This window comes from Hemiscyllium ocellatum, chromosome 2 (assembly GCF_020745735.1).
Source record: "Hemiscyllium ocellatum isolate sHemOce1 chromosome 2, sHemOce1.pat.X.cur, whole genome shotgun sequence".
Lineage (NCBI taxonomy): Eukaryota > Metazoa > Chordata > Chondrichthyes > Orectolobiformes > Hemiscylliidae > Hemiscyllium > Hemiscyllium ocellatum.
The window spans coordinates 151,019,579-151,036,434 of NC_083402.1; the positions used below are offsets into that span (position 1 = coordinate 151,019,579).

General features: G+C 42.1%; 1 protein-coding gene across 2 annotated transcripts in view; it reads right to left on the bottom strand.

The window, feature by feature from the left end:
- Window positions 1–282: 282 nt before the first annotated feature.
- LOC132825797 (fibrillin-2-like) overlaps window positions 283–16,856 on the bottom strand; it is a 327,149-nt gene continuing 310,575 nt past the window's right edge. For both annotated transcript variants that reach the window (XM_060841289.1, XM_060841280.1), the window contains exons 62-65: window positions 15,472–15,591; window positions 7,485–7,716; window positions 3,258–3,429; window positions 283–1,935 (exon numbers count right to left, since the gene is read on the bottom strand). In XM_060841289.1, coding sequence (XP_060697272.1) covers window positions 1,561–1,935; window positions 3,258–3,429; window positions 7,485–7,716; window positions 15,472–15,591 — 899 coding nt within the window. In that variant the 3' untranslated portion in view covers window positions 283–1,560. The remainder of the gene's footprint in view (window positions 1,936–3,257; window positions 3,430–7,484; window positions 7,717–15,471; window positions 15,592–16,856) is intronic.

A 16,856-nucleotide genomic window follows, 5' to 3' on the forward strand; every position in this document is an offset into this window, starting at 1 on the left:
GCTAATCCACCCATCCCGAGATAGTATGGGTAATTTAGCTTGGCCAATCCACCCAACCTGCACATCTTTGGACTATGGAAGGAAATCCACAAAGACACAGTGTGAATATGCAAACCCCAAAGAGGCAGTCACCTGAGGCTGGAATTGGACTCTGGTCTCTGGCACTGTTGAGCAGCAGTGCTAACCACTGAGCCACCATACCATCCACCAACTCATTCAGCCTCTAGGAAAGGATGATGGTAATCTTCTATTTGCATGCACAGGTTAAACAAAAGCAGTTGGTTGTATGTGCTACATTTATTATTCAGTGCTCTCAGTGAGCAAGTATACATTGCTCCTGGGTTTTACCTGCATGTGTTTACAAGTAACACACTTCGCCACATAAAATCTATATAACCCAAAATAATAAGCTTTATTGTAAGAAAAGTTGTTGGCATACTGATTTCTCAAATCTACAAAATAATGCACCCCAATAACAAAATGTTCCTTTTTCAGTTTTTTTTAGAATTTTATACAAATCTTTCATCTCCCTTCTAAATAAAAATGCGATATTTGTGCTAAGAAATCTTCAATGCAAAATGCATTTTTTGACCACACAGATATGTATTACAATTAGGCTCATTTCCTTACTGGTACAAACAGGGAGGTACTATCTTTTACAAACTCAGATACTTTTCATGGATTTTTCACAAGAACCAATCAATGACCAATATACCCCTGATATAGAACACATTTGTACAGTATATAAAAAGAAGACATTACAATCTTCGAGTTAGCAACTAGCAGGCATTCAATGTGCACACATTATCCTTTATACATGAAATACAATGAAAACATGAAACAATGTAAAATGCTGCACAAATCATGATGTACTGAAACAGAGATTCCAATGCCAGTTACTTCCTGATGAGATCTAGTTTTTGGTTGTACAGTATGCTGACCCTGGTAGAATAAATATCATTAGCACCAGTTTTCTGTACAAGCACCATTAAAGTATACATTTACTGTCGTCTTTAAACATGCAAGTGAAAAAAATATAGCCCTTTTGTTCTGGGCTCTGGTACCAGTTATCTATCAAATATTGCACCACTTGAAAGGAAAGGATTTATGGTGATTGAAATGGTTCCTCTGAGAATGCCCCATAGTGTACAGTACAGTCTGACTTTAGCATTGCATATTGATATTAATGTGATATGAACAGTTACATAATATTATCTGTAATCCAGAAAATGGCTCATTATGTTTCTATTGGTCTACATTATTAGAAGCCATATACAACTCACATACTCACACACTCATGTAAAATATGAGCTCACCGACTGAGGTGATATTAAATATACAGCAACCATGACTGAGGTTATATGGAATACTGTTAACATGGCAGTGTGTAAAAACCCATTTATTGAATGAAGGATCCCGCAGTCTTGGAGAGAAATGAAGTTACAATGTCCAATGTAGAATCACAGCCCTTGACATGTGAAAACTTTTTCAATTGCAGACATACTGTGGAGATAATTGAAGGAATATTTTTGAATAGAAGCAATGTATGTCTTAGCTCGTTCAATGAAGCTGGATCTGTAGTCTCATTTTGAGCGCTTCTCCCAGCTCACCAAGGAGGTAGTCATTGTCTTTTTTATCTTCCAGTTTCTGCAGTGTCTTTTTCTTATACAGAGGAATGCTGGTGATTTCCAGTGTGTACGTACCTTCCAGAGGCCTCCTTTTCGTCAAGTGCAGGTAACTCAGGCCATCCTTTTGGTGGATACGGAAGTAATTGTTGTCATTTCCGTTGGAGATAACATAACGAACATGATTGTAGAGTGGTTCAATAGCTGGCACAAGTTCTAAAATATGCTTCTTGTAGTTCAGCTGTGAGATATTTAGATTCATCTCCACGGGGTTGTCTGTATCCAGACTAGCCAAACTAATCTGTTGATACTAGCATCAAAACAAATAGCAATGGATTATTGGTAATTAGTGCAAATAAAACAATTAGGATTCTCCTTTTCTACATTTATATTGTGGTTCTGTTCGCCGAGCTGGGAATTTGTATTGCAGATGTTTTGTCCCCTGTCTAGGTGATATCTTCAGTGCTTGGGAGCCTCCTGTGAAGCGCTTCTGTGTTGTTTCCTCCGGCATTTATAAAAACCATTACAAATGCCGGAGGAAAGATCACAGAAGTGCTTCACAGGAGGCTCCCAAGCACTGAGGATATCACCTAGACAGGGGGCGAAACGTCTGCAACACAAATTCCTAGCTCGGCGAACAGAACCACAATAACGAGCACCCGAGCTACAAATCTTCTCACAAACTTTGAATACATTTAGATTAGATTATATTCCCTAGAGTGTGGAAACAGGCCTTCGGCTCAACCAGTCCACACTGACCCTCCGAAGAGTAACCCACCCAGACCCATTTGCATCTGACTAATGCACTTAACATTATGAGCAATTTAGCGTGGCCAATTCACCTAACCTGCACATCTTTGGACTGTGGGAGAAAACTCACGCAGACACGGGAGAATGTGCAAACTCCACACAGTCACCTGAGGCTGGAATCGAATCTGGGTCCCTGGTGCTGTGAGGCAGCAGTGCTAACCACTGAGTCACCGTGCTGCCCAAAATAAGCTGCAATGTTAGTCAATTTTTAAAAGTCTATTTACTCGTAGGATGTGTGTGTATCTGGATGGCCAGCATTTATTGCCCATGTCTAGTTGCTCTTGAGAAGGTGGGGTGAGCTGCCTTCTTGAACCGCTGCAGTCCACCTGCTGTATATAGACCCACAATGCCAATAGGGGTAGAATTCCAGGAGTTTGATCCATAGTCATTGAAGGAATGGTGATATATTTCCAAGTCAGGATGATGAGTGGTTTGGAGGGGAACTTGAAGGTGGTGGTGGTCTTTCTCCATGGAAGTGGTTGCGGATTTGGAAGGTGCTGCCTAAGGATCTTTGGTAAATTTCTGTTGTGCACCTTCTAGACACACTGCTGCGACAGAGCGTCAGTGGTGGAGGGAGTGGATGCTTGTGGAGGTAGTGCCAATCAAGTGGGTACTCTATGGTAGATTGTGTCAATATATTTGAGTGCTCCCTCTACATCAAATCTCTTCCTTTTAACAGACACGTAAGTATGAATTTGCTCTTTTCTTTACCATCACCTGTTATTTGAATACATAACTTTTGGATAGGAATATCATTTCTACATCCTAATTCTGATTTCATTTCTATTATATGAAGACAAAAAAAGAACAGGAGATAATTACCTGTTCAGACTTGGTATCATTGACACTTCTTCGGTTTCTGTTGCTGCTCTTGGAGTAACCATTGATCTTACATTCATAGCAAGTTTCATGTGATAACAGATTTTCATCATCTGCATCTCCACCGAAAGGCCCATATTGCCCTTTATTGAATCCCATGCCAGAGACACAATGGCTGTGAAGTAAATTGCGGAAGAATATAATTTGAAACAAGGGATGGACTTTATAGCAAAAAACCACACTTATGGGCGAGATCATTCAAAACCCATGCATGTTTATAAAGTTAAAATTGAGCCCTATACTTCAATTATAAGCCATAATGTTCATTTTTTATTTTCAAAAATTTAAAAATCTTATTCCTGTTGCTTTCTCAGTCTCATACACGCTCACTCTCCTTGATGGTATCCTGGATCTCTGGACAATGGTCACCTCTTTCCAGTTGGGCTCTCAAGGGGCTGTGTGCACTGCATCTGTGATCTATGGTGAACAACTCTCCATTTGCCGGTAAGTCTTGTGTTTTTCTGTCTCTTGGTCGCCGATGTTGCCTGAAACCTGTTGTGAGAGCCTGGCTGCACGATTGATCACCATAGGAGAGGTTGGTGGCCATCATTACTCTTTTTTAGCGTAGGGACTGAGAGGGTCTGCCCTGTCTGATGCAACAGAGGAAAACTACTTGATAATCTGACAAAGCTGTCATTTGAAACAAGACATAGGGAAAAATCTTCCAATGGCAAGATATTTATTGCAGTACTGCTGACTAGAGTTGCTTGTTGAGATCATGCAGAACTCCTGATGCAGCTGACTCCTTTAGGATTGTCCTGGAAGCTGAAGATTCCGATGGGCAATTACTGAGAATCCGGAAGCTTCTGGGTTAGAGTTGGAGGCTTACGACTGACTTAACTTAATAGCTATCCAGGAAACATTATAGGATAAAAACCCACTCTAATTCCTGGGCCTCCTGACTCTCCAGTGGCACCTACCCCACCCCCCACCCATCTCATCTTGACAGGCAAGTAACCCTGCACCCCACTGATAGGATTCAATCCCTTACTCCTCCCATTCAAACATTCCTAGACTTGACCTAACCTTGTTGACTCAATGGCCCTACAGACCTTTCCTGCCTCCTACTGATCCACATATTCTTCCAAACTCTTAATGACTCCTTCCAACCCCCTCAGGAAGTCAACTGGACTCCAACACACCCTCCTAGTCTGATAAATCCTGACCTACTCTCTTACACGCCCCTTAGCTGTCTCCATTATCTTTACTCTGGAATCTCTCACGCACCTGCTCCCCTATCCCCTCACCTACCTGCTCCCCTACCCTCTCACCCACCTGAGGACCTGGCTCCATCACCTACCTGTCACCCTAGCCACACCCACCAATCCATCCAACTCCTTGTCCACCATCCACTCCAATCTTTCCACCCACCTGACATCACAACTCCATCACACCACCCCTCTGCCCCCATCCAGGTGGCTCGCTTACTCCCTGCCTTAGTTTATACTGTTGCCTCACCCAGTATCTGTGGAAGTAGTTTCAAGGCTAGAATACTGCAGGAATATTCAGGAAAGAGGCATGATTACAGTGTTAATCTACTAGACCATGCTAGACTGCTTCAGCTGAGAAGACTCCTGGTCCAGAACATTGTATGGAAAACTCCTCTAAAGTTAAGTGTATATTTTTGTGTCTGATCCTAATCGGAAGATCTATGCCACAGTTTATTGCATGTTAACAACTCTCAAGTTACTTGTGAGTTGCTAACATGCATTGGTATGTCTATGTGAAATCTCTAAAATGTACAAAGTAAATATGGCTTTCCACTCTAACTTCTATGAATAGACTGTTACAAAAACTATGAGGAAGACATAGGTAATAAGCATTACTCCATCCAGACTGCAAGCTGTCCTCCAACCCGATCTATATGACATCACGATAATGGGTGATGGTTATTAATGGTTTCAGTCTCCTACACTGTTGTACAACAAGACCTGTGATCATCGCAGGAGCTGCTGGGGCCTTATGCTTCCTGTTGTGTGAAACACATATTAGTAAACTCACTTTTGAGCTGCAGGAGTTTTAGGAAGTGGGAAATGCCTTTTTCCAATATTAAAACATTTAATTTTATTAAATTCTGGCAAAATGCCAGTTATAATTGGGTTGATTCCTTCTGCAGCTCACTGTCCAGGCTTCACCTTTCCTCACTATCTTCCTCTTATTCCATGGGCCTCCTTAGGATGTAACTCTATGACCAAAGGGCTATTGTTGTTAGTCCTTTAATATTTCATCCTTTGGTTCTGTGTCCATTTCTTGGTAAAACATCAAAGAGGCATAACCAATGCTTTAACTAATGGATAAGTCAAGTTGTGGGTATGGTTGGAAGTTGGTGGAACTGGGACCAGGCTAAGAGGTTTGCCTTTGCTTCCAGTAACCTCTTGCTGAGCCTACAGCAGCAGTCAGTTAAACTAGTTATAGATTGCCGAGTCCTGCATGTTACTGTCTACAGAAGAAGCACGACTTTCTGTGTTGGCATATTTTGGGAATACACTGGGAGGAGGAGGAGAAGTATGTTGGGTGGTCCCCTGAAGTTGGTATTTGAAATTGGTAAGTCCATGTGAAATCTCTTAAATGCACAAAATAAACACGGCTTTCCACTCTAACTTTTATGATTCTGTAGGGATTCTGTGAAGTTTTCCATATGAAGAGTGAACAGTGAATTCCTGTGTACGTCTGGCAAGTGTCGGCCAACTTCGGTTCCACAGCAAGAAATAAAACAGTTCATTTCAAAACCACATCAATGCTTTTCTATTCAGACAGCTTAGTTACACTTCATTTTATTAAATTTCAAATGTTCTACAGTTATAAAGAATGCGATCTATGGCAGGAATGTAAGAATATGGAGGTTTGGTAATAATGTGATGATTGCATCAAACATAAACACATTGTCATAATGGTGGGTAAAAAGCAAATTACATTCAGTATTACAAAGTACGAAGTAACTTGTTTTGATGGGATCAATAAAGAGGTCACTTATTCCAGAAAGGTTATAAAGTATAGGTGAAGATTTGCTCCACACAGTACTACCACAGGGCCTTGTACTGCCATTAATGAGCCATCTTCACTACCGGGGACATCACATGCCATGCATTACCAGAGGAAGACACTGACTGGTACTATCTGGATGTCATACTGTCCAACTAGATTATCTGATACCAAACTGAGCAATGAATGTGTGGACTGAGTTCATATCTTATTCAAGGGAAACAAGCATGGCACTGGAACATGGGTCCAGGCAGGTCCAGGCAGCTGAATTACAGGTAATTACTGTGAATGTTGTTCATTGAAAAGTGACCGGAAGAAGTCTGCACTGTTTCTTTTTATGCAATGAGTTCTTGAATGTGTGGCATCCACAGATGGAGCGGAGTAGGGGGTGGGTCAGGGATATGGGAGTCCACACAAAGGCTGTATCAGTAAGGCTGTGTTTCTTGGTTTACAGGCCAACAGGGAGATGGATCAGAACTATGGAAAGAGTAAGCTACACATCATTCCCTCCGCTAAGTTCTCATTGGTGACTGTGCTTCTCTCTGAGCTAGCACATTCCTCCCTGACCTAGCTCCAGACCATTCACACCGAAGGGGAAGGTAAGCAACAGATACATGGTTGCACCATCTGCAAACTGCTCCCACCTATGACAATAGATTGGGGGTCTGCTGTGAGCTGAGAACCAGCTTGTCTATAGGGCTCAGGAGATACAGGCAACATTGTCCCTTCATTCTGAAGCACCGTCAGGCCTCCTGGCTGTCCCAGCAGTGCCATTCTCTCCTGGTGGAGGGAACGTCTGGCAGGCCATCACTACGAGTGTTCTCACTAGGTTTGCTGGTTTCCTGATTGGCTGACCATCCATGATTGGATGGCAATCCTGGTGACCAGTCGTTAATTGACTGCCTCCTGGAGGATCTCAGTACCTATTGGGCTTCTACCACCACTGGGTCAGAACCTGTGTCTCTCAATTCCAAAGATGGGAAGATTCCATCCACTGGGTTTATTAGCAAATATGTGCAAGAGATTCAAGTAAACACAAAAAAGATGAAAGAGGATTTCTTCAGATTTAACTTCTTATTTTTCCATTGCCTCCATAGTTTAAAACCTAACCACGCTAACAATCCAAACAGCGACAGGGTTAGGGTTAGGGTTAGGGTTAGGGTTAGGGTTAGGGTTAGGGGGACTTACCCTTGTCCAACTCTGTAATATCCAGGTGGGCAGCCACAGAGGTAGCCGCCTTCTGTATTTGAACAGCCATAAGAGCATGGATTCTTGTAAGATGAACATTCATTCACATCATGGCAGCTATTGGCAAACTCATCAAAGTTATAGCCAGAAGGACAAGCACATTTGTAGCTGCCAAGTGTGTTGTAACAGGTTGCTGAACCACAAGAAGCTGGATTGGAGCACTCGTTCTCATCTACATGGAACAGAAAAGGGCCATTAGAACATATGACATTTTAGTCCAAACTGACCCAACATGACTCCCAGTTACAGTCATACAAAACAGTTTTCTACACCAGTAAGTCAGGAGTCCAAAATGATCATAATGTGATGAATTTTATAAAGTTTGACAGTGATTAAGAAAAGATTTTCAATAAATCATGGCATGCATGCATTGCTGACAAAACAATTAATTACTATCCAGCTATCCTTAGTAGCCACGCACGCGGATGACAAGCAACATGAGTTCAACTGGGACAACACTACTATTATAGGACAAGCCAAACAGAGAACAGCCAGGGCATTCCTAGAGGCATGGCACTCATCCACAGATTCAGTCAATAAGCACATCAACCTGGACCCAATATACCGACCACTGCAGCGGACAGCTGGAACTGACAACCAGAAGCGGCAGATACAAATCACTATAAATGCCGGAGGAAAGATCACTGAAGTGCTTCACAGGAGACTCCCAAGCACTGAGGATGTTACCTAGACAGGGGACGAAACATCTGCAACACAAATTCCCAGCTCGGCGAACACAACCACAACAATTAATTACTGTCCATCACTTAACTCTGTCTAGCTCTGTCAGTTCAGTCAAACACCATTGTATGGGTCTAGAGTTACTATAGGTCTGAACAACCAAAACAACAGAGTTCCTTTGCAAAGGGACATTAATTAAGCAGATAGCTTCATTTTTAACATTTTAATAATTTTGTTAGGTTGAATTGCATGATATTATGGCTAATTTTAGACAGACATATTCTTCACCAGAAGGGGAACCAAAGGTTTTAAGGAAAATGCAGGGAAGTGGACATAGGGAATGTCAGCTATGATCCATTGAATGGTGGAACAGGCTCATGGGACTGAATGGCCTTCCCCTGTTCCTCTTTCTTTTGATCTTATAGACTATGCTTCGGGTTTCCAGGCGCTCACTTCTGGATTCCCACAATCTGTTTGCCACTGTCTCCTCCCATGAACCTATCCTCATAACTTACCTCTGAATAAAGTTTTCCTTACTGGTTTGGTGTTGATTTTTGCCTGGTTACATTTCAGCGAAGCATCCTGGGATTTTTTGCTATATAAAAGGTTTTATATAAATACAAGCTGTTCTTATTGCTATTCTATAATATCCTGCAGGTTGGGACTGTTCCTCATGATAAATGGACAGGAATTTCTTGTATAACTGACTGATTTGCCTGGGGAAACTACTAAATGAATTCAACCTGTCACACAAAGCTTACATCACGCTGTAGGTTATTTGGAAAAAGATGGCGACATAAAATGTTCGAGCCCAACTCAAATCCTCCTCTTGTTCTTCCAGAGCAGTCAATACAACAAACTGCTGGAAACATAGCATTTGTTAACAGCTAGCTCCATTACTAATGCATAAATTGGCCAACAATTGGTGGGGATTAAGGAATTTCTTTGAGTTGTACATCTTCAGAACTTGCTGGTTAGTCAACTTGGTTTTACATAACAGTGTCTTATCCTTAGGCAGCTTGTTGTTTTCATTAGTTTGCTGAATTTGCAGATTAATTGCCCGTTAAACCCGCCCTCAAATGTGGGGTTGGATCATACGTCTGTCAGTATCTTGTTGTAAATGTGATCATTGTTAATAAATGGGAAATGAAATTTTCTAGGAGAAAGTGAGGAATGCAGATGCTGAAGATCAGAGCTGAAAATGAGTTGTTGGAAAAGCGTAGCAGGTCAGGCAGCATCCAAGGAGCAGGAGAATCAACGTTTCGGGCATGAGCCCTTCTCCTGAAAAATGAAATTTTCTAGTCCAGAAAGGAAACAAACCAAACCAATTTAATCTGCTCATCTTGTATGTAGCAAAACTGTTTCAGAGATTTAAAATTTGTTGAATGTTAGTGCAGATGACCAAAAGATAACTAAGATAACCACTTGTTAAAGAGTTAGGTTTAAATCAATGCAGTAGAGGAATGGGGTGGAGGGTTAGCTCAGTTGGCTGTCCAGCTGGTTTGCAAAGAAGAATGATACTAACAGAGCAAGGTGGACTCCTGCAACTGCTGAAGCTCCCATGAGCAATCCACCTTCTGAACTTCTCCCCTCACCTTCAGGTTAAACCATCACCAGGCATTTCTCTCCATTGAGACAGTAGACGTATGTTACAGTAGGATGATGGCAACTTTACCAATATCTTTACTCAAACGATTTCAAGGAAGTTAAAAATCGCACAACACCAGGTTATAGTCCAACAGGTTTAATTGGAAGCACTAGCTTTTGAAGCGTTGCTCCTTCATCAGGTGGTAGTCAACTACCACCTTAAGAAAGTTAGTGTGCTTCCAATTAAACCTGCTGGACTATAACATGGGGTTGTGAGATTTTTACTTTGTACACCACCGACATCTCCAAATCATGATTTCAAGGAAAATAATGAACTAAAGAGGCAGAGAGGTTAATCCAGAGTCTAGGGTCTTGGCAGCAGAAGGTCCAGTCCCCAATAATAGGGAAAATAAAAAAAAGGAATATTCAAAAACCAGCATCAGATAGCAAAACCCAACACATACCAACACTCAGAGACAAACTCATTTGCTGAACAAATACTTTCGCCTTGAAGATAACTTGTATAATAAAGACAGAATTACATCTCTGTGACGGCCCTTCAGAAACACAGGGTAATGACCAGACCAACTATATTGTGTTATAGAGTCAGTAACAAGGTTGACCAGGAGCCCTGGGAAAGCTCTCTGCTTTATTTGAAATTGTACCATCAGACCTTTCGTGTTCACCCAAGAGAGCAGAAGGAGCCTTATCTTCACATCTCATCCCAAAGAAGGTGGACTGAATCTTACTATCTTTTTGCCAACATGATATTTTCATTAAGATTCATGGAGGTTTCCACTCTGCAAAGCTCAGTGTGGTTTCTCACCTCACCTCATTTAGTCCCTCCTACTCCCCGACAGCACCCCCTCATGTGCACGAGCCTGATTCCCTCATTGGCCATTGGTAGAGGAAGTTGTTCCTGCCAGGATATCCTGGGTTCCTTGGTACTTGTGCCATCTTTAAAATTCTTTTGTCTACCTGGTCATGCACTGTAGGTCTGGAATTGCCCTGCGCAGTTTATGACATTTGCCCCAGAATGTGGCAGTTTTGGGGCAATCAGTGCCTGGCTTTGAAACAGGGACTAAGGACTCCTGTAGGATAGCCTTGTACTGAAAAGGGAGGTCCTTTTCCACCAGAATAGGTGACCACCAAATGCAGCATGCTAGTGTAGAAGTGTCCTAAATGTGGATCAGAGATGTGCCACCAGGGCACTTACTGGCTGGCATGTGTCAGATGTCAATTTTTGTGGATGTGAGGTGCATGTAGCCACTGCCCAGGAACATGCCCTCAGACAATGGAGCCAGATCTCCAAGATGGAGGCCCAGAGGAGTAACCAGTGAGCTGGAGTGACTTGGAATTTGCTCTGACGTCCATGCCGGGAATTCTCAGCATCTCATCTCCAACCAGCTGCTGGTAGAATGGAGGAGTGTGTAATGTGGGTGATCATGAATGATTATCCTCTTTAATAGGTCTCTCACCACTCACTAGTGAGAATCTCATCTCAATGTCCAGAACCTGGATGGAAAATGTGAATTGTTTGTGCTTGTGTCAGAAAGACCTTGCTCAACTTCTCAGGGGATCCTCCCAAATTTCTAACGAGAATCCGCATTGGTCAGAGCCTAGGAAGATCCTGCCCACCACCTGTAACAATTTGCCAGTGTAGCACAGTGATGTCAGCCTAGTATTCGGTATTGTGCTGCTAGAGTGTGAACTGAAATAACAATTTTTTGACTCATGCAGCCAAGAGATGGCACGATAATTGCACAACGTTCAGCACCCTTCATGACTCCTCAGATACTGAAGCAGCCCATGCCCAAATGCAGCAAGATTTGGACCTTAACTAGGCTTGGACTGACAAATAGAAAGTAACATCTTCTCCACACAAATACCAGACAATAGCCATCTCCAACAAGACAGAACCTAAGCACCACTCTGACAATCAATGGCACTCTCATCAATGAATTTCCCACTATCACCATCATGCATTTATCACTGATGAGAAACTGAACTGGACCAGCTATATAAATATACTGTCAACAAGATTAGCTCAGACACTTGAAATTCTCAGGCAAGTATTTCATCTTCTGACACCCCAAATACAGTCCACCATCTCCACAGCATAAGTCAGGAATGTGATGGAATACTCATGACTTGCCTGGATCAGTGCAGCGTCAACAAAAAGTTTGGTACAATTCAGGGAAAAACAGTTAGCTTGATTGACACCCTTTCTGCCAATATCAAACTGATTAAACAGGACCTCCCAAACCTGCGACCTCTACCACCCAGAAGGAGAAGGGCCGCAGATATGTGGGAACACCACTATATGTACCTTCCCTTCAAACAACTCATCTGGAAACACATCACTGTTCCTTCAGCATCATTGGGTCAAAGTCCTGAGTTTTCCTCCCTAACAGCTTTGTGGATGTACTTACACCAGGCTCTCACCTTCAAAGGCTTGGCAATAACTAGGGATGAGCAATAAATGCCAGCAAAGCCCAACTCCTTTGAATGAAGAAAAATAAAATCAATTCTCTCCACATCTCAGGTGCACAGCAGCAGCTCTTTCAACAGCATCTACAAACTGGCAATCTCACTTTTTGTTTGCTTTATAGTACATTATTACTCATTTGCAAATAAGGATATTAGAATAAATGTGGATCTCGTATACTCACCTGCTATTTGAACCAAACAAAGCAGAAAGGCACAACATTAATTGCAATAAGGAGGTTACTGGAATGAGGAGATCAGATGTGGTAATTTTAGGCCGTTTGTAAACTTGGCTTTTTTAGGACAGAGCCCAGAAAATATACAGGTTCCACATGGGGAGAAGGTCCACACATGAGAATCATTGTTAAACTGTGTTCAACGGAATGATATTCTATAAAGGGGTAAGGAAGTATGATGGTTTAGTTATCAGTCGAGTAACCCAAAGGTCTGCAATAATGATGTGGAAACATGAATTTGAAATCCCACTGTGGCAGGTAGGGAGTTTAAATTCAACTAATTAAATAAGTATGAATTAAGAAAAAAATACCAGTAATAGCAACCATGAAACTATGGGGTTGTTGAAAAAACACATCTGGTTCATTAAAGTGCTCCAGGGAAGGAAACCTGTTGTTTTACCCAATCTGGTCAATAACTGACTCCAGATTCACTGCAATGTGGTTGACTCTTAACTGCCCTATGACATGGTCGAGCAAGTCATTCAATTTCATTCAGGAATGTGACTCACTAGCACTATTTCAATAACCAACACTGCCCACATCCTACAACTCAAACAAAAACTCTTTGTGAAAGAATGTTGCTGGCACAGGTGACTATCCCAAGCATGTAATCACAAACAACCCAATAATGCATCACAGCTGAACAGCATTTCCTTGACAGAGGAACACTTCATAGTTAGCTAACCACTCTGTTTCGTAAAGTGAAAACAACCATTTGAACTAATTATGATTTAATGTACTAAAAACATAGCAGGCAGTTAAACATACGGTACTCATACAGCACATTTAAAAAGTTCCTTACCCGATAGGTTTCGATGACTCAAAACGATAGAAAATAATTGAGTATAGCAAAATTTCAATGCATAATATCATTGTTTCTAGCGTGTTAGCAGATGTGTTGTTACTTATGAATCTAATTTAACTTGGCTCCTCTCCAAGAAAATAGATGGTTTCCAACTGCAGCATAATTCATATTGTTTTTGTATGAACTTTATTTCACGTAACTATCCTCTCTCCCATGTCCCTTAACTCCCACTTATGTAATGAGGTTTAAAGGAACACATCCATCCAGTGTAAAATACCAAACATGTGTCTGAGATAGATTTCACATTACAAAAATATTTCTTTCCTGTTCTATCAGTACACATTAAAATTCCCTTAAAGAAAGATGGAATCAATTTCATTGAACTACAAAAAAATCCTTATAAATAAAGATTTGGGCAAATCAAGAGAAATTAAAGAGTAAAAAACAAAGGCCTAATGGGCTTAGTTTTCAGTAGTTGTACCAACTAATGTACGCCTTCTGTTCACAATGTGTCTGACATAATAAATGATGGAGAAAGTGGGGACTGCAGATGCTGGAGATCAGAGCTGAAAATGTGTTGCTGGAAAAGTGCAGCAGGTCAGGCAGCATCCAAGGAGCAGGAGATTTGACGTTTCGGGTATGAGCCCCGCTTCAGGAATGAGGAAAGTGTGCCAAGCAGGCTAAGACAAAAGGTAGGGAGGAGGGACTTGGGGGAGGGGCATTGGAAATGCGATATGTGGAAGGAGGTAAAGGTGAGGGTGATAGACTGGAGAATGGGTGGGAGCGGAGAGGTGAGGGAGAAGATTGCAGGTTAGGAAGGTGGTGCTGAGTTCGAGGGTTGGGACTGAGACAAGGTGGGGGGAGGGGAAATGAGGACACTGGAGAAATCTGAGTTTATCCCTTGTGGTTGGAGGGTTCTTAGGTGGAAGATGAGGCGCTCTTCCTCCAGCCGTCGTGTTGCTATGGTCTGGTGATGGAGGGGTCCAAGGACCTGCATGTCCTTGGTGGAGTGGGAGGGGGAGTTAAAGAGTTGAGCCACAGGGTGGTTGGGTTGGTTGGTCCGGGTGTCCCAGAGGTGTTCTCTGAAACATTACACAAGTAGGCGGCCTGTCTCCCCAATATAGAGGAGGCCACACTGGGTGCAGCGGATGCAGTAAGTGATGTGTGTGGAGGTGCAGGTGAATTTGTGGCGGATATGGAAGAATCCCTTGGGGCCTTGGAGGGAAGTGAGGGGGGAGGTGTGGGCGCAAGTGGTTGCAGGGGAAGGTGCTGGGAGTGGAGGTTGGGTTGGGAGGGGGTGTGGACCTGACAAGGGAGTCATGGAGGCAGTGGTCTTTCCGGAACACTGATAGGGGAGGGGAGAGAAATATATCCCTGGTGGTGGGGTCCTTTTGGAGGTGGCGGAAATGACGATGGATGTTACGATATATATCGAGGTTGGTGGGGTGGTAGGTGAGGACCAGTGGGGCTTTGTCTTGGTGGCGATTGGAGGGGCAGGCTAAATGGTGGTAACAACCTGATGGGTCAGGACAAATTGCAAAATCTCCTGTAGCTAATGCTTATTTATCTCAGACAAACATAGTCAATCCATATCATTCATGTCTCTTAACAGTAGAAGAGACAGAATTTTTATTGATGATCAGCTCAGGTTAAATTTGAAATCAGGAACATTGCAAAATGAGGAAGCCATCTTTCATATAATTCTATAATTCTTTGAACTACATTGTCCACTTCAATTTAGTAGAAAGTAAATTCTTGTCATTTTAATATTATTCATAGAATCATAGAATCCCTACAATGCAGAAAGAAGCCATTTGGCCCATCAAGTCTGTACTAACCTGCTGAACAGAAACTCACCCAGACTGAACCCTACCCTATCCCCATAACCCTGCACTTCCCACGGCCAATCCATCTAACCTGGACATCTTTGGACTGTCGGAGGAAACTGGAGCACCCACACAGACACGGGGAGAATTTGCAAACTGGGTTCCTGCTGCTGTGAGGAAGCATTGCTAACCATATTATGAAAGGTTGATCTAAGTTGTTAAAAATTCAATCATACAAATGCAGATCTGTTGGCTCCACAGAAAATCCAAATTGATTTGATCACTAGATTCCACGTGATACTCACCAACACACTGGTTCCACTGATAGTGCTGCATGTAACCGTGCGGACAGCTGCACCTGTAACCTCCCAGCATATTTTGACAACCGTGCTGGCATCTGTGACTTCCATCGCATTCATTCACATCTGCAAAAAGATAGGGTAATTGAGAACAGAATGATGTTTTCCACAGTTTATGTGCTCCTTTCCTGAAAGTGCTGACTCAATCTCGGGTTTGATTCCAAAACCTGCTGGCAGTCCTCCAGTGTCTTTCCCAAGTGACCATTTTTCACATTTGAGTCTAGACACTAAGCATTGGCTTGTGTATCAAAGCCAAGTTTGATTTGTCTTTACCAATAAGCCGGTATCTCAGCATGGGTCAATGGATATTAAGAAAGAGTGGGGACTCTGCCGAACATTTTCCTCCTTCATAGCCAATGGCAGCATTGCCAATTGTAACAATTCTACTGTCAACTGAGATTAGTTAACTTGTTCAGGGATTAAATCCAAGATTCCTTATAAGGAAGACATAGTGTTTTGTCAGATAGTGCACATTCACACAAAAGCACCAGGACACCTTAACTTCCATTTTGTTTTGACCTGTGATGGGAAAGTGGTTGTCTTTATAAAGTTGATGATTATCTGAAGTAATCAATCTTCATTTTTTCCAACATTCAATAATAGATCATGATTTGCTGTCAAAGTTATGTTGAAACTAATGGCATTCATTTTTTTTTTGAACGAACAATGCAGCAACGTCAGACAAGCAGAGTTGTACAGTTAGAAATGTACATTCAATGCTGTGCCTCTCTACTATCATCATCATTAGAGCAACACCTTGCTGACTGACCCAACATTGAAATACACTGCCTGGCCTGAAGGTGCTGTATTTGTATGATTTGGAGATGCTGGTGTTGGACTGGGGTGCACAAAGTTAAAAATCACACAATACCAGGTTATAGTCCAACAGGTTTAATTGGAAGCACACTAGCTTTTGAAACGCTCCGAAAGCTAGTGCTTCCAATTAAACCTGTTGGACTATAACCTGGTGTTGTGTGATTTTTAACTAGACTTAGAACTAAACACATTACAGGAGGGTTACCCTTGATAAGAGAATGCTTAGACTGAAATAGACAACGTGATGTGCCAATTGCTACAGTCAACACCGGCTTGTATTTTCCCTTTACAGATGCGAACTGATTTGCAGAAGTTCTCTATTTGCTTTAACTTTTCAATACTTTACAATTTAAAAAGCAAAAAGCCATCATTTCTTTCAAATGTGCAGTCATTTAATAAGTCTGACATTTTTTTATGGGCTGTAGGGGCTTTGGTTGGTTATTTCTCAGCCATTTCCAGCACAGAATCAGAGTAGGAATGAAGGAAAAATCCAAAGCTGCCCAAACTTATTGGAA